Source organism: Pelecanus crispus, chromosome 6 (genome assembly GCF_030463565.1).
Source record: "Pelecanus crispus isolate bPelCri1 chromosome 6, bPelCri1.pri, whole genome shotgun sequence".
Classification (NCBI taxonomy): Eukaryota; Metazoa; Chordata; class Aves; order Pelecaniformes; family Pelecanidae; genus Pelecanus; species Pelecanus crispus.
The window spans coordinates 49,464,213-49,488,367 of record NC_134648.1 but is presented as its reverse complement, the minus strand read 5'-3'; the positions used below and the strand labels follow the sequence as shown (position 1 = coordinate 49,488,367).

Here is a 24,155-nt window from a genome sequence, read left to right as displayed (position 1 = left end):
AAGCTTCTGGTTGACTGCTTCTGCTGGATCTGACCGTGAATTACCATGTGATTGGCAGAGATGATTAGCACATCTCAAATTAAAGCTGCAGTCACCATCAAAGTTCAGAGCAATGCAGTTACAATCATAGAATCGTTTAGGTTGGAAAAGACCTTTAAGATCATCCAGTCCAACCATTAACCTAACACTACTAAGTCCACCACTAAACCAATTAAGGGTAGAGAAATAATTTAATGTTTCCTGGCTTGGTGGCTGGATTATATTTTAATGAAAGTAAAACTAGGAATCATTAAGATTGGAAAGGACCTCTAAGATCATCAGTCCAACCATCAACCCAACACCACCATGTCCAATAAAACATGTCCCCAGGTGCCACGTCCACCCGTTTTTTGAACACCTCTAGGGATGACTACTCCACCACCTCTCTGGGCAGCCTGTTCCAATGCTTGACTACCCTTTCTGTGAAGAAATTTTTCCTAATATCCAATCTAAACCTCCCCTGACGCAGCTTGAGGCCATTTCCTCTTGTCCTATCATTTCCTCCTAGTGAAATCCGAAAAAGTTGCTGATGAAGGATTTTTCTTCCATCTTGCTTTTTTCTTTTTAAACACTAAACTACAAACGTACCATACGTGCCAGACTGAAAGATACCAATTTGGGAGCCACTGTCAATGTTCTAGAGTAGAAGTCTGATGAGCCAGAGAGGACAGAGTGGCTTCAAATACGGACTCTCCATGGGACCATAGACCAATCACTCTCCCCTCAAGCTTCAGCTATAAATCTCAACAATGCTTCAGTGGTTCCAAATAATTAACAAATCTATCCTCACAAACATTTAGTCAGTCAGAACCTCTCCCTCTGAAGACCATCCTCATCAGATCTTTCTACCAACTACCATACTTGCCAAATTTGTGTGCAACTAATGCCATCTCTTTTTGGTCTTCTAGGTTTCCTTGTTGACTGAATTTAGACACAGATTATTTCTCCCATTCAAGTTACACAGACTTAAGTGAAACATAGGATAACACTTAGAACAGAATAGGAAAATGCCTTGCTTCACCCAGTTCCCTTCAAAACGGTGCTGGAAATACTGGCTACAGCTACAGATGTTAACATTGTTCTTGGATGGGTAACCTCCAGACCTCAGGTTTCTGCAGAAAGAGATGTAAATTTCTAGAAGTGTTTCCCTCTGAATCAGTAATAAAGCAATACCTTTGCATGGAAATACCCTGCTGCAGTAAGCAAACAGGGTAACTTGCTATCTGTCAGTTCTCTAACCTTCAGCTATATTGAATGCAATTACTAGAGGCTGCAGTGTCACTGGAGAGGACACCACTGGAACAGATGAAAAGTGAGGGCTTCCCCAACATGTTTTTTAAAAATCTCATGAGCAACAAAGTTAGTTCAGATAATCTGGCTGCTTTCCAACATCAGTAATTATTTCCTTTGAAGTTAAAATCAGATGGGAAATTTTTCTACATTCCTGTCCTTAACTGCATAAGTTGAATTAGTGTGCTGCTGAATGACAAAACATTAGTTGCAAGCTAAATAAATCCTCCTGTCCACACAATTCTGAAAGCACTTCAGGATCCTTCAAGATGAAAGATGCTTAAGAACAATTGTGGTATGTCCATTAAGGCATAGTTGCAATGAATACTGCAATCTTTTCATTTATTCAATAATAAATTCATTTCTTCCCTGGAGCTGATTTTTCTCTTGTGCCAGGGCCAGTCTCTGATTTCCTTCCTTGATGTAGCAGCAAAAGACTAAATTGCTCCTGGTGCTCAGCTCCCAGGCACACAAGTTCTCTAAGGATCAGACTTTAACATTTTATCATTTGGTTCAATGGTCCATCTTTGTAACGTCTGCTTAACTGGTGGAGCCCCAAGACTGTAGTCCCCTAGTTCAGCTCTAGAAGAAACTTCTTATTTCTTTTAACATCTCAGGGGTCTATGGAGCAATTCTCAGGTCTCCACTGGTGAGCAGAGGTTAATCTAATAGCTATGATACAGCTGTAAATTGTTAACCAACATACAACAAAAGAAAACAGCATTATCACACCCACCTTATTTCAACACCAGAAAGAACTCTGAAGCATAAAGGAGTTCAAATACAGCAGTGGAGGGAATTTTTTCCCCCCTCATTTAATCTGTACAATAGCAACCTCCTTACCAATCCTTTCCTCAGAGCTTCATAATACAGTAATTTTTCTGGTCTTTCTTCCCTCCTGGTCCTTAACCTCAGATTCCCACAAATGGCCCTTTCACAGGGGACACCTCTCATTTTGGGTGCACCCTGCAGCAGCACACACCCCACCCTGCACAGAAGATGTGCAGGGAACCAGAAGAGTCCTGCAGGGAGAGAGGCAGGTCCTGGGCACTGCTTGTAGGCATGAAAGGACCCATTCTTATATGTATATGAAACAAGGTGCTCTGTTCTCCAATACAGCCTGTTGTGCAGGCTGTGAGACACCTAGGAAAAGCATGTATGTCAGAGCCAGCTGCCACATGGAGCAGTGACACGTCACCTGCTGCCGGAGGGACTACACACTTCACTCGCATGCATCAGGTCTGTGCCCGGCCTCAGCAGTGCCACTCTGCTCTGCAAGCTTTGGGCCTGAAGGGCATTGAACACCAAGAAAGGAAGTTACACCGAGTATAAAGAAATGACACTTGAAGCCCAAAACCAGGAAGTACTTCAAGATATGGGCAATCCAACCTTCATCAGTACTACAACACAAGCATTGCTGCATGGAAGAGTCACTATGAAGTGGTTGTTGGTTTGGGGTTTTTTTTATTTCCCCCTCTCTTACTGGTGTCTCATTCATTCTCTTATATCCCACTGAAGATATCATCCCTTTCCTTGGAAAAAGTCTCCTATGTCAATAAAAAGTTTGCAAGAGACAGGGAAACTGCTAGGCAGCTTGTGCATAGAAGGTGGAAACAATATTAACCCCGCTTTTAAATGCGCAAAACACTCCAACCTCACAGAAAGCAGCAGTACCTGGTTTTGCCTGTGCAGGCAAGCAGTAGTAATGGCCTAACCACTATGGTACAAGCATCTCCAAAAAAAAAAAAAAAAAAAAAAAAAAAAAATCAGTGAAGACCTGCTGTGTTGATAAGCTCTTTCTGTCCCATTCACTCACAAATGGCAGGAGATCTGCTGAGGTGCTCCAAACAGATGGGTTGTGTTCCTAAACGGCACATAGGCAACAGCACATCTCCTGCTTTCCCAATTTCCCAGTAGGCACCATCCCTGCTTCCTGACAAGGAGCCTTGCCTAAAAGGCATGACAGACTGGTTGGTGTGAGTGCCCTTGAAGTACCTGGCAGAGTTCACATACCCACCCTCAGTCAATGCTTAACCAAGCTGCACACACTTAGCCATTTAAACTTGTCTCATCAGTTGCTCCATCTGGTCCCCTAGGCAGTGTAATGAAAGGCTCCCATCTTGAGTTTATTTCTCAGGCATTGCACTGGCATGATGCCTCATTCCTGGGAAACACAAGGCCTTTATGGACCTACAGGATGGGCACACCTGAGCAGCAGTCCCAGGCTTAGGTACAGATATCTATGTACCATAAAGCTACACCAAGGCAACTGAGGACTTACGCTAGTGACTACTGAAAAATGGTAATTCAGCAATTAACTACAACATTGTCACTTAAAATATGTATTAGAAGTGATTTAAAAGAGTTGATGGAGTGTGACTTACCCTGCTATCTGAATTCGATGCACAAGGTAAATGAGTGCTACCAGGAGAGGAAGAAGAGGGGCTGTTATCCCCTGTAACAGCTCCTGAACAATGCGTTTTGCCTGGCTGAGCTACTGATGCCTCAGAAGGGGGGCTAGATGCCTCATTCCTCAACATATAGCTTAAACTCACATAAATTTCTCTAGTTGGCTACCATGAAAGTAGTATTCAAACTTCAGTTCCCCTCTCCAATCTTGTATTCTCTTGAATGAGACTCTCACAAGTGCAGAACTGAATGGGCAGCTAGCCTACCTGTGCAAAACATGCTCTGGCTCCATGCACGTGTAAGTAGGCAGTTGCTCACAGTACACAGCCATTTATTCCTTACCTGGGCTCTTCCTGGTGTGACATTACCAGGCATAGCTACTGCATGCACTGGAATACAGTAGAGAGCACCCCAGATTATCTCTGAACAGAATAGGACTTCTGCTTGGCACAGTGTGACATCTTGTGGAGATACCAAACTGGGACTGGAAATAGATTGTGGCATTGCTGTAGTCTTCCACCTGAGCTAAATCTGTTTTGAACCCAGTTGGCTGGCTCTTTGGAGATGCAATGTTGCATGGATGTGGCTTATATTGCCCTCAAGTCCTCAACTAGTTTGTTCGCTGTTTGTTACTCTGACCCTTGCTCCTTGGCATGACAACATATTCATTGAGTCAACTGACACTCTCAACAGAGCAGCACTCCTTTGCATCCCATCCTACCTGAGCACTGGAGTCAACACTGACTTGTAAAATAAGAATGCTCTGGGTAATTCAGTGGAGTACTTCACACAACCACTAGACCCATGCAAATAATCGAAGACTTATTTGACCATTTATCCAATACTTTCAGTACCAGCCCCTCCAGCCTTCTCCCACTGGCTTTGCCAGTTATTTCATCCCAGTTTCAGATGGATGAAGCAGCCTGACTCCTTAGTAACAGGTCTTATGGTTTGCAAAGGGGGTTTTGGTATTTAAATGTATATTGCTGTGCTCAGTTTCCTATTATTACATCTCATTACATCCTTCCAAGCCTTCAGCAACTTCATCAAAACATCTTTTTGTAGTATTTAGAATTTCCTTAAAGGTCTCCCAACAAATAGTCCCCTTCTTTGCCCCACAGTATCTAGCAGCTTCACAGCCTCTGGTGATCTGGCTAAGGGAAACCAATTCCTGAAGGAGTGTAATACATACCCTCTCTATTCATATCTCTTCCCCCAAAAAGAGGAGATGGCTCACTTGTAAACTTCTGGGCTGAAATCCATTGGAAGACAGTCAAAACAGATTTCTCATTCTGTTGCCACTGTAAATAAGAAACTGGCAGTACCACAAAAAGGACTCTGAAGACTGAACTAATGATGTTGTCTTCTTCCCAGAGACCATGCCACAGGGACATGCAGAAAAAGGAAAAGGCAACACATTTGGTCTCCCACCCAGGTGATAACCCAGTTCATCTCATGAGTCATTAAAATGAACCAAGTTTGGGTAGCCACAGACAGATAAACACTCCATCCCAAACCTCTACACCAGCTCTCTATAAAATTCAAATTTTGCCTAGCTATACAGAGCTTTCACATCCTTGCTGCTCAGAGATGGAACAGCAGATGAAGACTGTTCCTCCTTGTAGCAGGTGCCTCTTTGCATTAGCTGTAGCAGATTTTAGTCCCTACAGGAATACAGCTTCGTCCCTCCCCATCGGGAGGATTAACACTTGTGCTCTCTACAAGCAACTGCTTGTCTTGCAACTCTAAAATAAGCACCTTTGAGGCGCCTACAGGATACACATTGCCTCTGGTTCCCTGTACTCTTGTCAAGCTCTTGGGGTGATGCAAGCTGTCAGCCACATGATCCCACAGCAAGAGGAGGGAGCAATGCCAGTGCTCTTCATGGAGAAAGCAGGCTTGCTGTAATTGCTTCTAAAAGCAAATTCCACTGGGCCCAGGGGAGGGCAGACACAGGCATGTGTCTGTACATACTCACACAGAGAATCTCTTATTCTTTTCAGCTTCTCCCCTGCAAGCTTACTGACCTACTGCAGTATTAATGAATTCCTCTGTCACCTCCTTGCTCTGACATCTGCTCAGGAGAACGGATGAGTAAGCAGGTAATCCAATTGGGCAGGAGCAAAGCAACAAGCCAATTCTCCTGCATGACTCTGTTACCCTACTGCTCTTTGGCACTGCCTGTCCCTAAAGGCCCAGTACTCCAAGAAAAGCTTGTGGGCTTCCTGCCCTCAGGATGGCTGAAGAGACGTTCACCTCCACCTTATCTTACTGCTTCTGTATGACATAAAAGGCTGCTTTTTCTCATTTTCCAAGATTTCAACATTGAGAAAGCAAAAATGAAACCTATTTCTCTTCATCTCCTCCTCACTTTCTGTAAAGCATATTAACATAAACAATTGCTCCCCACAGCAAATCAGACCAGACAGATCAACAAAGCTTCTAGACAATAGAAACAAATCAGATCCAAATCAAACACTTTCAATAAAACAAATTCTCAGGTACCCTTCAGAAGGTTAAAACAGGCAGTAATACTAGATGGTTGGGAATTAAGGGCAGAAAATGTCCATAAGATTAATCCAGTTCATGTCAGGACTAGGACAGGATTGGTCCATACAATTACTGAGCAGTGCTTTGCTCTAGGCTTGATTTTAAAGGCAAACAACTGAACTTTTATAGATTCTCTTCCAAGATGCATTTAGATTCAACCAGTATAAAAATTAATACAATTCTCACTGATATTCAGATTAATTCCTCTTTGTCTAGACACTCCTGTTACCAATACTTCACGTTCAGTTGCACCAAAAAAAAAAAAAAACAACCCAAAAAAAACCCCACACCACAATCAACCATCACACATTTTCTTCCCCAGTTTATGCACTTTTTAGGATGCCTGTTTGCCTTTCCCTGTTTTACAGGCTTTCAGTGGAGCACCTCATTGTAGGAAGAGCAGAGATGATCTCTCCCACCTCCACCATCTCCCATTCATACATTATCACTAAAGGATCTGCTAAAAATGAAAGCTCAAGAGTTTCAAGGAAAAAAGCAAGAATGCAGACAGCCTTTTTTGTTCACTGTGGGAATGTGTTCATCTCTGCTTGGCTCAAAATAGCATCTGACAAGAGTGAATCACACAAGTTCTGAAAAACTCACAAGAAATAAGCAAAGAAATCTATAGCTGCCTTCCTCAATCTCACTCCCTGCCTGCCTTCTTATTGACTTCTGCTGCCTGCATCGACAATTTGTACCTACCTGGCTGCTTTCTCCTCCATAAAGGTAACTACCAAAATAAGAGAGGAGTGGGGAGAAGGTGAAGCAGTAAATTACTGTGAGGACCTCCAGCACTGCCTCTTGCTGGGAGAGATAAAGAGGGATCAGTGAGGAAGCACACAGCACAAAATTCTCTTGCTTTCGTGAGAAGCCACTGAGCTAACTCAATATGAATAAAAACCATAGAATAGATTTTACGTCACTTGTATAAATGCCTAAAACATCCCAAAATACCTTCATCAGTCTAGCCCTAGGGGAAAAAAAACAGGGAAAGAGGAAGAAAAAAAAAAAAAGATTAAAAAGTATACCCAGAAAACGGCAAGACCCAAGTTCAAGCTGATGTTCTTCCTAATCCTGAAAGAGAGGAGACAACGTTGCATAGCCTATGTACCCAGCATACTGCTAACCTCCAGGAGTTGGGTATGGAAGGAAGAAGGTAATGTCTACCTTCAGAGTGGATTAATCCCCATTCTTCTGTTAACTTACACTTTCAACAACTTTTTGTCTGCTACTTTTCTTGCTCCAGTCTTCGCTCTCTTCCCCTAATGTAGGAATTATACCTACTGACACTCTTTTACACATAACTAAACAAACCAACCCAGAGATGAGATTAGTTGCATTTTTATGAATAGGGGGTCCAAGGACAGAAACCAAGTGATAAGCAAAAACACATTGGAAAGGCTACACCCAGGTAATTCCAAGTCACAAAAGGGTTGGTTTGAATTTAGCTCCCATTTCTTTTCAAGTCAAAGAGAAAAGATACATATGTGTGTTCTCTCCAAGAATTCGACCTTTTTTTTCCCCTCTATCCTCTTCCTTCCCTGACCCCTTCTATTTTCTGTTGCTTTAAACTTCCCTCGTTGTGGGTGATCCTACATTGTTGAAGAGCAGTTCTTGATGTGAGAAGGAAAACAGAGAAAAGCGTAAGCTTTTGTGTGTATATATACATATATGTGTATTTATATGTACACACACATCTTTCTCTACACAAGTGTATATATGAAAACCCACCACACTTCAGAACTAATCAAGGAATTACTCTATATTTTTACGTGTATCTACATAAATATACACACACTCACACCCTTTTGCATATAGATTTAGTATTGATCACAAAGAGAATGAAAAAGTGGCAGGAGGGAGCAGCTGGGACAACAGTCTTCTTGGGACTGTAGCTGTAGCCACAGGGGAGGTGCCACACGTTACGCACACAACAGACAGCCCTAGTCCCTTACTGGAGCACACAGCACTTCCAGCCCTCTATATGCCTATGAGTTTCTGCTCCGTGGAAACCAAACCACACAGAGAGAAGGCTGCTCACCCTGGCCTCAGCTCAGCACGCAGTCAGCAAGGTCCCTGTGGTCATGTGTGGACCTGAAAGCTGGAAAGTGCCTCCAGTTTACAGTTTAAATGCCCGCAAGGGGTAAGGGCAGGCGGACCATGGATATCAAAGCAAATGTTAGAAATTATTAGAAAAGGATCTCTGCCAAAACAGAGAGCATCATTATGCCACTGGATATATTTTTAAAGGAAAAAGATTAAATACAAACACTCTGAGCAGTAGCACTACAGAACTGCTTGATCACACGTATTTTAAATTCAGCCAGTGTAGAGCTACAAAAGAAAAACAACCAACCATAGAATTATAATGTTAAATTTGCTCAAATTTCTTAAAAGCCAGAAGGAAGGCTACAAGTACAACTCTTAGAGAGCATGCTTGAAACCCATTCAAAAAGTCTTCTATCATTTCTCAGTTTAAAACATCTTTGTCTGACATGCACAAAAAAAAAAAAATCCCTCATGGAGGCTGAAAATATATGTAGTTTTTTCCTCATTTGAAAACTTAAAGAGTCTGCAGATTATTTTCTTAATGTTACGGAGGATTTTTTTAAAGTTTTTTTATATATATATAAAAAAATATATTTTAGTTACATGCCAAACATACTGATCTTTTAATACAGTAATGCTCCTTTTTTAACTTGGTTTTGTTACACAGATAAGTAAAGCCTTACATGGTTCAAGCCCTGCAATCATGACCAAACCCTACACTTCTATTCTAAACAAACAAGTCTCCTTCAAAGCCAAAACAAACAGGTTGTGTCCAGCTCTTCCACAAAGTCATAACAAGGCTACATAATTTGGGTTTTGCTGTGTCATTTAACTAATTTTTCTACAAGCAGAGAGAAAAACAAATAAAACGAAAATGTGAGTCTCAAAATAAGGATACCTTTGCTACAGAAAGACCTACTGAAATGAGAAGTCTTCCTATGGCATATGGTGGAAATTCCATTGCTTGAGTGACCTGAGATAGGATCAGCAAGCCCCCATACAGACTAGGCATAACTGGGTGAATGGCAAGCTCAGCCTTACTAAGTGTCTTCCGTTCATATCTACAGCAGTATGAAGCATCTGTCTTCCCCCTAGCAGCACAGAGGAGGAAGGAATCTTGAACAACACACTGTAGTCAAATTAAGTCAATGAGTCACACCATGACACCAAGAAAAATCAGACACGTGGTTACTTTTTCCTACGATGACCTTGATTCCATTCATGCAAGAGCAAATGTTCCTAGAAGAAGCTGAAAGCCTGGATATGGGGGAGGGAGAAGAAATAAACCACACAGGATTTATTGGTTTCGTACACTGGCACAGACTTTCACTCATTCAGTCCTCCAGAATCCATCAAATCAATTTAAGAAGGCCAAAACAAGTCTCATCTTGCAAACTAAAATATCCAACAAGCATCTCCTTTGCTGTGCAGCTACAGCACACTGAAAGTGCATCCCTGCAGCACCCACCCAGAGGCACTATTTAGTAAAACTGGTTTTACATATCAGCCAGACAATTGCTTAACAGAAATATTAGTAGTAGGATCTTCTCACCTGTAGGGAAACTTGAGACAAGACTACTCTAAGTTACTTGCAGGGTAACCCAAAGTAACCAAAACAAAAAAGGTAGTTCCTCATTTTTTTAATGCGAGCACCACAGCCATTAGACTGATCCCAGAGCTTTGACAGCCTAAGACTGTGCTTTGGAAAAGGGAATACCAGTGGGAGGATTCAGCAGCAGACAAAGAGGTGGTCAAACCAGCAGACAATAAACCATTTATGAGCAAGCTTTTAAATCAGGTACTTGATAGAACATATAATTATAGGAAGATTCAGTCCAAAGGTCTCAAGAGTCACCTAATTCACATGATGGATGGAAGATAAAACTCCCTCTTCCCAGCCCAACACTCTGCCCACTGGATGGCAGTAACTTTCCTCCGAGCAACGTTCCTAGGTCAGTGCTGCCGGTCATCCTCAAATGTCATTGTCTCACCCAGATGTCAGCCTGAGGTCTGATACCGTGGAAAAACTCAGCAAGGAACTTGTACAATAGCCAATAAATCAAAGAACCCATTCAACACCTATGTGCACACATACACACACAATCCATTTCTTACAAGTCAAAAAGCATTGGACAATAATTTTGTGACCACAGAGCTGCTTTGGGCCTTGTTTTAAATTGGACTCTCCAACTCAAAGAGCTTTAAACCATACCCTAATTCCTCACAGCCAGCCACATGCTTCAACAAGGGTCAGGCTGGAATGTAAAATGCTGCATCTCTCCATCGCCAGCACCCCGGAGCTGTTCAGTTCCCTCAGACAAGAGCTGGATTGAAGTCGCTTTGAGTGCCCTAAAAGTGAAAGGTCTTGCATTTGGTTCACAGATCTCATTATTGTAACCATAACACTTTCCTTTCTCTGGTTCACAGATCTCATTATTGTAACCATAACACTTTCCTTTCTCTCTTTATTTTATATGAAAGAGCATAATATGGTTTCTAACTCCTATCCTTACAATTTCTCTCCTTTGATCTAGGCAGGAGAAAGTAGAAGAACTATATTTTTATTCAGGACAAACAAAATGCCCACTTCCAATAAAGAATGGCTCCTTTAAAGAAAGGCAGCTGGATAATGACTGGAAAGCAAAACGGAGGGAGACAGAGATGGTAGCCGTAACCCCACAAATACACTGCCACCATATCATGTTTGATTTTCAGAATGGAATACTTTGCCTAAGAATTGCTTTTTTCCTCTTTCTTTTGCTTCTATTTCTTATAGTTTTAGCATGGGAAAGAAGAAAAAAAAATAATTTTAAAGTTTTCTTCCAAAGGTATTCTGAATTATTGATCCATCAATTCTTATGCTCCTCTCAGATAATTAAGGGTATATGGGCAATATACATGTGACCTAAGTCCTGTAGTTCCTTAAATTCTACATCTTGAAAGTCTCTATAGATCTGAAGATGCAATTACAGGACTGCATACCACCAAGGTAAGGGAAGAAATTAAAGAGAGAGCTGATAGCAGAAGAGATTTTCATAGCGTAAGGAAAATGTGTGCGATGCAGGAAAATTGTTTCAGACAAAACAGAGATCTTGTTTGGCTTTTGCTCACACAATGACCAGATTACATGAAAGCTCCACAGCTGTTCTGCTACTTCAAGAAAGCAATAGCTGGAGAATTTTAAAACAAAACACACACAACCCTAAAATGAATTATTGAAGGAATAGGAAGCCATGAAGTTATTTGTCCAAACATAAGGTTTGACTGTGTTTCTTCTTGGGCCCAAGAAGGCAAGCCCAAGTCCAGCAATATGCTGCAGGTTGACTTCCTAATGGCTATAGAAAAGCTAGTCTCAGACTTCTGCATGCTCTGAGCTTTGGCAAGTCAGGCCTTGGCATCCCACCAGAGACAGGAACTGCACTGATGTAGGTGATGTATCAGAAGAGGAAGGACTAAATTTTAATAGTCACAGACTTTGTGGCAAAGATGGCCGCAACAAGATGTGGATGAAGGGGATAGGAAATTGCATGGCATTACATTTAATAGTATATTATCAAGACCTGGCTGTTTATCCCATACTGGCTTCTTTCCTGCTTCTGTTCATTTTACCATTGACAAGCATGTGAAGCAGTATCTTCACTTGTCCACCACCAGTAAAAGCGGGATTTGCATCCTGACCAATTCCAAAAGAAGAGCTGGGTGATTTCCATCAGAAAGGCAAAGACAAGAGAAGCATGGCCACACCTCCAGCCAAATACCATACACCCCATCCCTAGATTCACCCTGTGGGTGTCAAGTTTATTTCCAATTCCCACTGTCAGCTCCTTATGTGTGGATCATCTTCTCATTCTAGTTGTGCAGAACACTGAGCTCCCATCCATGCATGGCACACCCTCAGCTACACCTGCAATACTAAACAACATTTCTTCCGAAATGCCGGGTTCTTAACAAAAAAATGTTTCAAGTTCTCCTATGCTAGCAGCAGTAGGAGCATGAGGGACACTGCAGAACAGTGGGCACTAGCTAGGCAAGCCAGAGGCAGCAAGGCAGGACAACCCTATCACTCCTTTATAACAGCACTCTCACCGTTACCTGTTTATTTGTGTCAGGAATACATCTGACCCACTGACATATTCAAAATAAGCGCAGGAAATAGTATTCCTGTGTGACTGTAGATGGGTTCCTTTCCCTGCCCACCCCACACCTTATCAATTCAACTGGAGATAGTATTCATCTGTGAAGCTGAGCAAAAAAAAAAAAAAAAAAAAAAGATAGACAAGCAATTTATCTGCTAAAAGCACTGTCTGGATGATAAAAGGAACTGCCCAAATTCAACACAAAACTGATAACAATTTTTGCAATTGAAAAGCGTTCACCCTATCTCTAATGTTTCAGCTTGTCCAAAAAAACTCACCAAAAAAAATCCAGGGTTCATAGAGCATCTGGAGAACTACACAGATGATATACTGTATGGCTAAGTACTCTTAAATTTAAAACATTTCAGTGGGCTGTCTGCATACCCTAAGAAGGTCTTCAGTCCAAGACAGACCACTATTAAACAGTCTCAGCTTGTAAAATGTTTATATTAAAATGTTGCATAATAGGAAGTGCCAGATAAGTGAACCAACAAGCATAAGAAATCTGTAACACTGAAAATAACAGCTCTGTGAAAATTTGCTCATAATATGCTGTGCTTTTTACTGCTAAGGTAGGAAACATCTCTCAGACCACTGCATACCACTAATAGGTCAGGACAGATCTTTGCTTGCTAATCTTGCCTGTTACATTATTTGGATACAGGAAGAACGACAATCTCTGAAGATTTTTTGCTGTGTCTCATAAGAGTCCAGCCCAAAGCCTAGTGAAGTTAATGATGGTAATGGGCACTGAATTACATTTACATTCACTTTAACAAAGAAAGAAAACAGTCCTAAATCAAATCTTGCCTCGGTCTTCACAATACTTGAATGCATCATGGTCTAAGTTATGCAAATTTAAATATATTCCTTTCTAAATGAAATTAAATAAAAACTCAGAGTAATTATACTTACCTACATACTTCAGAACAAAATTTAAAACCTTAAGCAAACTTCAAAATAAACACACTGCTTCCTAAGATAGAAAATTCTAAATACCACTGCACTAAAAATGTGATTTATCATGTCGTAGAAGTTTTGAGGAAAAATTCCTTTAAAAAAAGAGACCACCCATACAGATGACACAATGACCGTTCTGTGCTATTTATTTTGATATAAAATCCACTCTTTTGTGCTATCCAAATATTTTCCAAGTGTCACAGACTTCTGAACTGACGCTAAGCAAGTCCATCAAAGAAACTGAGAAGGAGCAAACCATGCTTTGGCAACCGGGTAGATCACGATAGCATCTTTTGGCAATGAGGAGACACGGTGGCAATTTCAGATTGTGGGATACGTTTCTTCGAAGCAGGTCTTGCTGCTAAAGTGGTCAGCAGTGGGAAGGCCAACAGTGCTGACCACTAAACAGAATCATTTTAAGTTCAAGCACTGGTCACATGAGCCAGGCAGTCCTATTCTTCTGAAAATTGCTCTATCAGCCAGGCTGCAGGCACAGGCAGGCATCATTGTGGTTGGTTCTTTTCAGGTAGTGTTTTTAAGGTCACCCTCTCTAACAGATCTAGGAAAGCATCATCTCACATTAAGATGAGGAGCAAGGCAGTTTTCCTAGTGCCAGAGTACAAATTCTGCATTCAAGATATGGGACACACAATGTCTAGACTGCTGTTCTTCTGACGTGTTCTACCTCTCCACAGTGGTAGCTGCCCTTCCGACCCACAGCCTATATATGAAGCTTTCAGTCTGGTCCAGCTGGCAAGATGGTTAGAGGTCCCACTCTCAAGCTCTAAACCCAGACCAGCAGAATTTCACGGTGGGATGAAAGCCAAAAGTCACTCAGATTTAGGCAGTCACCAACATTTTTTCCCAGTTCTTTTTGTGAGCCAGAACAGGGAGACAAGTGTTCCCACAAACGAGGTGGTTTTCCTCTGGCACAGAGCCTCCAAAGTCTTACTGCTTCTATGGGCAACAGCATTACCAGCACAACAAAATACCCTCCATGTGCTTTTCAGTGTGGCTACTTCCATCTGAGCACAGAACATACACCCTCCATTTCCTAGGTTTTACATAAGCTGTGGGCTGCTAGGAACCTAATAACTGTGTATTTTCAGTTTTGTTTGCTTTTAATCCTGATGGAATTTTCTGGTCATGGCTCATAAAGTTCTTTAAAAGCATGTGAAGTAAAATATGCCACAGTCTCAGTGTGTTGTTATGGCAACTGGAATATTCAAAGTTACCAGGAACTAAATATCTATTTGTTAACTTACAGTGCTATTATTTTTGACCAGAATGTGACTGCATTCTCTTCCACTCAACTCACTCTTTCTTCTTTTTGATCCCAAAATGGCTGAGACAGGGGAGGGAAGAGGGCTGTCTGTACACTTTTTTATCACAAAGAACTGTACAAACCTTCCATGTCCAACGATAATTAAGGTAGGGTTGTAGACATACAAGTCCATCAACATCCCCAGTTCTGTTGGTCACAAGACCTTCTCTCGGAGTAATGCAAGTGGATCTAAATGCACGTAGCAGCCAAAGCAAATTATAAGGAGTTGGGATTTCTCTGCTCTGCTCCAAACTGTCATAGTAGGTTAATGACAGTAGGCAAGTCACTAAGTCCAATATTTAAATTTTTAGTGTTTTCAAATGGCTTAATTTTGTGTTTCTGTTTTGAACCACATTAGCCCTGAAGCTTAGAGGTATTAATTATCCACATAATCCAGCAACTGAGGCTGGAAGTGATTGCTCAGTCACTGCACAAAAAACTCCCAAAGAAGCTCCACTGGTCATGTCACAGTAGAGATGCAGGTTTACAGCTACCTTTGGCAGCTGTCTTTAATCTCTCTATCCTTTGGATTCCCACTTCCAGAAAAGCCAGTGATGCCCACAGTCCTAGCTGTACTCATTGAATCACATTTCCTTAAAGGGGTGGAAGAACCAAGAGTCTTCCTTTCCTGTTTGTATACTAAACCATAATCCAGGGCTAATTAATTCCTACCCCTACTCACCCTAAGTCACTCTTCTAATCAAAGTGAAACAAACCATAACTATACACAACTGTAATATCATTCAGCTTTCTAGTTAGTAAACATACAACTACTCCTGCTTTTGTTTTACTTTGGTCCCCACTTCATTCTGACTTTTCTTGCAAAATAATATGGTGCATCTTTCCATGCATTTGTTGCAGTATCTTTTTATTCTCTCACCTTACCACTTCATTTCTCTTTTTGTCCACCATGTTCTCTCTTTTTCCACTTCTAAATGTATCCCTAGCCACTTCACTAAGCCTCTCTTCATGCCAACTTTTCCTACTTGCTTATACCAGAGACTCAACTCAACTATCATTCTCTGCAACCTCATTCCTCGCTCAAAGCCTAAGAAGTTTACCAAGATCTTATGACTAGGAAACTAAATTTCAATTCATTACTGTGATGGAAATGTAAGACCTGATTAAAAAGGAAAGAAAAGAGTGTTTAGATTTCTACAAGATACTTTCCTGAGAATCTGTCCAAGAATGTCTCAAACATACTTCTCAGGAGACTTCCATGCCCATTTTCCTGGCCCAAAAACACCACACTTAAAAATCAACTTAAAGATCCCAAACCTTCTGAACTTCAGCCATGATTGAATTACAGTTCAAGAAGGCAGATGCTCAGGGAAGTCCTTGCAGCTCCAGAGGTCCCTGCTGCAGTCCTTCAGTAGCTGTCACCACTTTAAAAGTTTTCACTGCTTAATTCCATTTCATTCAGAAATAACAAAACAACCGAAAAAGCAAAACCAAACTTCAAATGCAGGCTTATTTCAAAAGTCTATTGAGTTTTGTTAAGCTACAAACATTAAGCAACAAACATCATCCTGGCTCCTAAGCTGCCAATCTTGATTTTATCAAGGACAGCTAGCTTGCTTTCTTTAGTTTTTCATGTAGGCAATTCAATACAGGCAGGTAGCCCATTCCTTTCTCTTATCACTCCTATTCAGCCAGTTCTGCAGGAGTTGGGGACTATCTCATTTTTAGACTCCCTGCACATTCTTTCTCTCATTCTCTCACCCTGCAATTCTTTCAAAACTGGATTGCCAAATGAATAGTATTTATCTTGAGTGGTCTTCCAAGAGGAAGCACAATGTAGGCTCCTTCTCCATTAACTATTCTGTCTTATTCTGTGCATTAAAAGGTAACCAAATAATTTTGTCCCTCTCTGAAAAGGAAATTTCACTGCTGAATTTCAAATTCAGGCGATACACAGTCTGCTCACACAGGCCTTTCAGAGAGGCAACATTTCTAAAAAAACATAAAAAGTAACTCCTTGTCTGCTTTCCTTTCACATTGATTACCCATGACTACCGGACTTTGGGTCCTCAACTACTACACTAAGGAAACAATCAAGTCTTTTTACTAGGGAGAGTTTTGCTGCTGCTTGTCCAAGATTGTGACCCATGTCAGTCCTAGAACGACCACAGAACAGACCAGAGGGAAAGCATTATCAGAGAGATACATAGGAATAGATGGGGAGGAACAGAAACCAAGTATTTCTGTAGCAACTGAACTATGCTCTGAGAATTTGTTCCAGAGATCTAGTTACAGAATGGCGATTTATGGACAACACTTTCTTTTAACAAACACTTGGCCATAATTATATCTAATGGCAGAGAGTCACACAGGTTGTATAGTTACTGCGCTTGTAAGCAAAGAAATAGTAGTTTGGAACAAAAAATAAAAGTCAACAAGAACTAGGAGTTAGATTGATACACACCATATTCATTTCATTCACGATGCAAGTAATATCTAGACTTGTCTATCTGGAGATAGACCAGGCTGCCATCACAATGGTCTTTCTAGTACAAGAAAACCAAAAGCTAAGCTTAGGCAAGAGGATTGTTTAAGTAGAGGGACACAGTGTACAACAGAAGTGGTCAGTGGTAAGTCAGGAAAATCATTGGTACCAAGCCACTCCTACCTGAACAGGAAGGCTCACTGGCAACATACAGAGGATATATTTACAGGTAAGCTTCCTGTAAGCATCATGTACAGATGTGTGTCACTCAAGGGAGGGGGGAGCGGGGGGAGATAGAGAGAGGCATTTCTGCAAGAACAGCAGCAGAGCAGGACACCAGCAAGCTCAAGGATTGATCCTCAGAAATAAACTCTTCACCCCGCACAAAAGGGACACTGCTGCAGCAACTATATAGCACTAGCTAGAGTAAATAGAAGCAGGGAAAAACAATGTTTTCAGTGGAGCCCCCTTGTTGGAGCAGCTGCTTCCAATTAACTGGAAGAGTTATGTGTTTAGTATCACTTCTCCTTTAACATAGCAACTAGACCAGTCTTTCCCTCCATATCCATGACCTGGCTTCCCACCAGCAGCCAGAAGGAAAAAATGGGAGATCCAGGGACAAACTTGGGATTAGACCTCCCTGTTCCTCAAGCAAGCCCTCTCAGCCATCAATGTGCATAAAAGAGCAGTAAGAAATGGGAAAAAAGTGGCTGCTGCCTCCCATTAAATGAGCAGCAAAGGCCAGTGATGCGTTTGATGTGCTTTCAGTCTCCATAGCAGTAAATAAGATTTTCTCAATAGTTTCCCTGGGAGACTGCATATGTACAGATAGATGTTCAAGTACTGCTAACAGCATGAGGGCCAAACACACTGATGGCAGGGAGGAAACAGTTGAAGCTGCTGCGCGCAACCAAATTCAGCTTGCTTCTCCTCCCACCCTAACTGTCCAGCTCAGACAGATCTCTTCTACTCTAGGTAGGCTCCAAAAATAAGACAGATGCTCAAGTAGATAGAAGATTCAGTCCTACGACTATCCAACTCAGCAGCCAGTTATGTATTCTTATCCTTTTTATCACATAGTTGCCAACTCAACTCTGGCCCACACCCAGTACCATAAAATAAGTTGGTTTATTATAGTCAGATTCTTAGAGAGCAGGTCTCCATAGCAATGCACCAGCACTATTATCAGTATCTACTACTGTACTCTTTTCTTACATATATCACAGTAACTCTTAGAGCTGTCCATAATAATCTCCATGTCGCTAGGCAGAGGTGCAGTATAAACACAAAAGTGACATCTACCATCCCTCTAGCTTGCTATCTAAAGAGAAAGAATTCACAAAAGTTAGAGATAAGCAACTTATTGTCATATAGCGACCTGGTAGCAAAATAAAAGCTATACTTCAGTTCCCTAGTTCTTACCTTGTTTCATTACTTAGTAGATAACCAGAGCAGCAAGGAAAGAGTTCAGGACTCAAGATATCTTACCCTACATACACAAGATAGAAAACGTGAGTATAATTGACCTAGCTTAACAACACTTCCTGACCTCAAGCTTAAATCCAGCCTGGAATCTAAATAATTAAAAAAAAAAGCTTGGCAGGTACCCTGCTATGGACTTCTACACTCCTAATCTTCTCCTTGAAACCTAGAAATACCCAGAGAATTCTCCCAAACCTAGAAATACCCAGAGAATCAGTGCAGGCAACTGCTTCTACTCTAGGAAACCCTTCAGACCAAAATCTCAAAACATCCTGTGCAGTTCTTTTGGGAAGGGAGCACATAGGTCCTCCAGAGCACCTCCCTCACTCTAGCCAAGGCATTACAACAGTCTATAATGCTACTTATAGCTCCAAAACCTTTCAGATTACCACCTTCACTTGGTCCAGGACAGCCTTATAGGTCTCAACCCTAAATGCTGCCTTCTATGAATCACAACTCCAACCTCATCCCAGGAAATCCTGAAGATCATAGAATCATTTAGGTTGAAAAAGACCTTTAAGATCATTGAGTCCAACCATTAACCTAACACTGCCAAGTCCACCACTAAACCCTGTCCCTAAGCACCACATGTACACGTCTTTTAAATACCTCCAGGGATGGAGACTCAACCACTTCCCTGGGCAGCCTGTTCCAATGCAAGATGACAATCTTGACAATAAACCAAGGATTCCTGTAGATCCTAACTCAGTGTCAGGGAGCACTGCAGGACAGCCATTCCCTAAGGGATAGGAACTGAGGGGAATAATACAATCAGCAAGACCAGAGCCTTACTGGCCAGGGCCTGTCCCACAGTACACAAGCAAGATACACCTGGAGATGTCAGCCACATCCAATCAAGAGTCCAGATCATAAGGTAGTATTATGGTGACGAAGCGGTTCTGCAGACAAATTGGAAAATCAATCCATAAGTCAGAGCTAAGATGAAGTCTAGCAATTGCCAGGCACAGCCACGGTGATGAGCCTGGGCCAAAAATCAAGCCAGGCAGTCAAATCCAGGAAGTGAGTCTGCAAGTTGAGGTCCAGATCACAGAGCTCCACAGCTAGGCACTGGCATTGCTGTAGCTAAGCTAAAGACCAGTAGTACTTCTCCAACATAGCTCAGACACAGACTGAAAGCCCAGGGCTGAGCTTGAATAGAGCTCTTGGGCCCACAGGTGTTGGCCCCAGGTGAGGCTCGTCAGGGCTATTAAGGCTTATTAGTGCACTCAGAGCCCTGGCACACCAATACACCTGCAGTTCCCACCCTTGAGAAGTCTAAAAGGCAAAACAAAACTCCAGTACCAAGGCCCAATCCCAACAGGTCCCTACAAGCTCCAACCCTCATCTTAGTCTGGGAGAACCCCTTGAATCCCCATGTAATCTTAGCCGAGAGACGTATAAACCCCAAACCTACTCTTAGTATAGAATGCCCTACAAGTCCCAGCTATGGTTGCCCTTCCATACTACAAATCAGCCAAAATGAAGACAATCCCTTTTCACAGCTCCAATAGTCCCCCTCAGTGATGTGTGCCTCCTCCAGACATTACGGGTCAGTCACCAGCTGTCTTAAGCAGCCTCGCAGCAAGAGTCAGTCTAGGCAGCACATGACTGAGCTATTATACCATTTTTTTTCAGGATGCTGGGACAAACCAATACAAGTTGGGTCACCTGGCATTCTTAACCAGACATACCTCTGTTCTTGACTCTCAGTCCTCACCTGAGATATTTTCTACAGCTTTCGTTGTAGGCACAGAAACCTGTGTCCTTTGCCATCTCATGAGAACCTCCCCAGATTCCTGTGCTGAGTGTACCAGAGTGCAGCAGTTGTAACTACTTCAGTACAGACTAGCAGTTCCAACCTTTTTAGAAATCACTTGCAACAAATACAGGAAGTACATAGGGAAAGCAGGGGAAAACTACAGGATAATCTTACAGGCTGACATTTCATTTTTTCCAATAATAAACAAGGCATATGTAGAATTTGGACATCAGCCTGCACTCTTAGCAATAGGGATAGAAATTCTGTTCCTCACAGGAGGGAAAGGATGCGGTCAGAAGGGGACGGATACTCCACTTCTGATCACGTCTAGACAGAGAGGTTCCAATCCATCTCCAGTTCAGTTTATCACAGAACGGTTACCAGTGCTTAATTCACATTAAAATGCTAATAATAAGATAATAAAAATAGGTTGAATTCCAACATCAAAGTAATGATGGACAAGTTACAATGGTGAGAGTAAGTGTAAGTCTTGACAGAGATATAACTGAGTGCTATCAATAGGCTTAACAGCTTGGACAGGGGGAAATATTCCTGTCTGTGAAAGCAATGCTTTCTTTTTCACCCAGCCAGAGTCACACCCCAAAAAGTTAACATTAGATCTTAAAAATGGAAGATCTCACCTTCCAGAAAAACTTGCACTTTCCCAATCCCCTGGAAGCTATGAGTTAAGTGTTCCCCAGTCATTCACCTCAGAAATAAAGACCCCATCCAGGGAGCTGAAATATGTGGGTTATGCACTGAGAAAATACATTAACATCTTTATTGGCTGCTCCATCCAACCGAGTCTTTTCCCATAAAGAAAACAGTTCCCGTGACACTAATTTCCCCCTTTGAGCTGAGTGTTTTGTAAAAGTCTGTGGCTATCAAAGCAGCACTGAAATGGAGCCACAGATGTGTGGAGCCAAGCTTGCCCCCAGCCACACTGCCAGGGCAGGCTGGCCCCCGTGCCCGTGCTGGGAGGCCTCACATGGCCCAGCTGCCACACTGGCACCTCTGGCAGGGCCTGCCTGCAACAGCCCCACTCCACCAAAGCCCACTTGCTGCCTCTCATCTAAAATAAGGCCATTCATCCCCCTCTTCTTGGAAGAAATTTCAAACACGTTCCTCTGTAGCAAGGTCTCACACTACAACAAACACCATGACAGAAGTTTATCAAACACCCAGAACTGAAACTTAATCTGAGCTAGAGACAGACAGGGCTCCCCTAGCTTAGCATTTAGGGGATAGGTATGAGAGGCATTCACTTACAGCTTCTTCTGATTGGGAGCTTGTTTTTACAGATACTCTCTTCCAGTTTTTACTTAAACAACAATGGAAAATAAAGGAAAATGGAGGAGACTGACAAGGAGATGAGGAGGATTATGTCTCAGAAGCCAAAGCCAAATTAAAGTATATTACACACCCATAAACAACAGCATTAGTGTGTGCCCACATCCTTCCACTGGGTGCTGTCCCACATTTACATATTGTCCTGGGCAAGGGAATATGCCTAAGCAGTGCTGCTGGGAAGAAAGCTGCATTTTACAGTGTCAGTCACTTCCACAGTCAGGTTTTGTCTTGCAGCCATGAAAGTAGTGGCCCATGGGCAATCATTTTCTCCAGATTTCTCACATTTCTTACATAGTTTTTGAATAAAACCATCACCCACAGCAAAAGCTGTTGTTGCCATCCCTCTTGCCTGGCACACAGAAATACAAAAATGGTGCGTTTGTACTGCAGGTTTTTTGGTCTGAGGATCTCACTCCACAAGGGTCACCATCAGCTTCACCTCGCAGTGACTCCTGTCCAGAGCATGGATCTGGAAGTGCCTTTGCCTCTATGAAGCCACCAGCTCAAAGTGCCTTGGGTGATTTTGCATCTAACTCCAAATAGCAGCTTAAAAAGTGCTCTTGACCATCTGGGTTCTTAGCTTTCAGGGTTTCAAACCCTCAGTAAAAGCTAGAAATATACTGTATCATATCAGATTTTATCAATGGAAACCACTGAGGACAAGAAAATCTGGCTCTTTCACATTTCCCCTTCTAGGTACAGCTACACAGTGACTTTCACTGTCCTTTCCTCCAGCTCCCAAAACAAGAAAAACGTAGCACCACCCTCACGCCCAAGAGCCAACAATAGCAGTCCCTGGCTCTGTCAGTCATATTCGCAATGCCAGTCCAGGGTGTAACACACTGCTTTTCACCTTCATAATATCACACGTATCTTAAGTAGTACTCTACTACCAACCTTGAAGTAGCTATCTTTTAGGACTTCATGATAGAGTAAGATTTGGAGCTTTCAACTACAATGCTTTTAATTAACAGGAGAATCATGACAGTCATTAAAACAATGCAGGGAATAACCAAGTGTCAGCTTTATCAAATTCCCTGTTCTGAAACAAGACTCACATTTTTGAAGCAACAAAAGAAGAGAGAAGGAGAGATCATTTTTTCCACTTACACAGCTGAAATCCTCCATACTGTGCAAAAATCAGGCTGGGAATTTCCTGAGAACAGTCCTGATTAAAACAGAGAGGAAATTCCCTGAACTTGCTATATCAAGTCAATTAAAAAATACCAAATGAAAAGCCTTTTTGGCTAGGATCCACACACGCAGAGACTCAGGTGTCGTGGTTTAGCCCCAGCCAGCAACTAAGCACCACGCAGCCGCTCGCTCACTCCCCCTACCCCGATGGGATGGGGGAGAGAATCGGAGGAGTAAGAGTGAGAAACACTCCTGGGTTGAGATAAGAACAGTTTAATAATTGAAATAAAGTAAAATAGTAATGCTAATAGTAACAGTATAATAATGATAATAATAATAATGATACACGAAGCAAGTGATGCACAATGCAATTGCTCACCACCCGCCGACCGATACCCAGACAGTTCCCGAGCAGCGATCGCTGCTCCCTGGCCACCCCCCCCCCCCCAGTTTATATCCTGAGCATGATGTCATATGGTATGGAATAGCCCGTTGGTCAGTTTGGATCAACTATTCTGGCTGTGCCCCCTCCCAGTTTCTTGTGCACCTGGCAGAGCATGGGAAGCTGAAAAAGTCCTTGACTAGCATAAGCAGTACTCAGCAACAACTAAAAACATCAGCACGTTATCAACATTCTTCTCCTACTAAATCCAAAACACAGCACTATGCCTGCTGCTAGGAAGAAAATTAACTCTATCCCAGCCGAAACCAGGACATCAGGATAACAGAATAAAAGCATTCACACTTTCCCAGCCTCAGGACAAATTTGAACCAAATTTCAAGCTGAAGTTCTGACTTGGTTGTTCGTTTGTTTTTTGGAACAACGGAATTTTTCATCCTTCCTGCAATAAGAGGCAAAAGACACAGAATACAAAGCTTCCAGAGCAGGTATAGCTATTAAGTTTTGTGCAGCTCCATATACAATATTGAGGAATTTGCATTATATGAATGAATTCATTCTTTTGCTAACAAGCTGGATGTAACTATAAACTTAAAATTTAAAAATATGCACAGATTTAGCCAAGGCAGTAAATTAAGTGGTATAGCATCAACAAAGCAAGTTTCATGCACATTCCATCATCCCAAAAGTCTTTAAAATAGTAGGAACAGAAGTTATTTACTTTCAGAAAAACATGAACAATTCAGTGTTTTCTCAGGCTGACCATGGTCCTTCTGCTGGGTTTGCCAAGCAGCCTGAAAACCAGTAACCAATTTGCAGACCAAAAA

The 24,155-nt window shown here is 42.0% G+C and overlaps 1 protein-coding gene across 19 annotated transcripts in view; it reads right to left on the bottom strand.

Moving 5' to 3' along the window:
• The window catches only part of NRXN3 (neurexin 3), a 1,006,895-nt gene that overhangs the window by 902,951 nt on the left and 79,789 nt on the right, over window positions 1–24,155 (bottom strand). For 8 of the 19 annotated variants that reach the window (XM_075711870.1, XM_075711871.1, XM_075711875.1 and 5 more), the window contains exon 2: window positions 4,372–4,385. The exons of 10 other annotated variants lie outside the window; for them this stretch is intronic. In XM_075711870.1, the coding sequence (XP_075567985.1) occupies window positions 4,372–4,385 (14 nt within the window). Of the gene's footprint in view, window positions 1–4,371; window positions 4,386–21,878; window positions 21,914–24,155 lie in introns of all 19 variants that reach the window. One more of the 19 variants, XM_075711856.1, reaches the window with a different exon arrangement.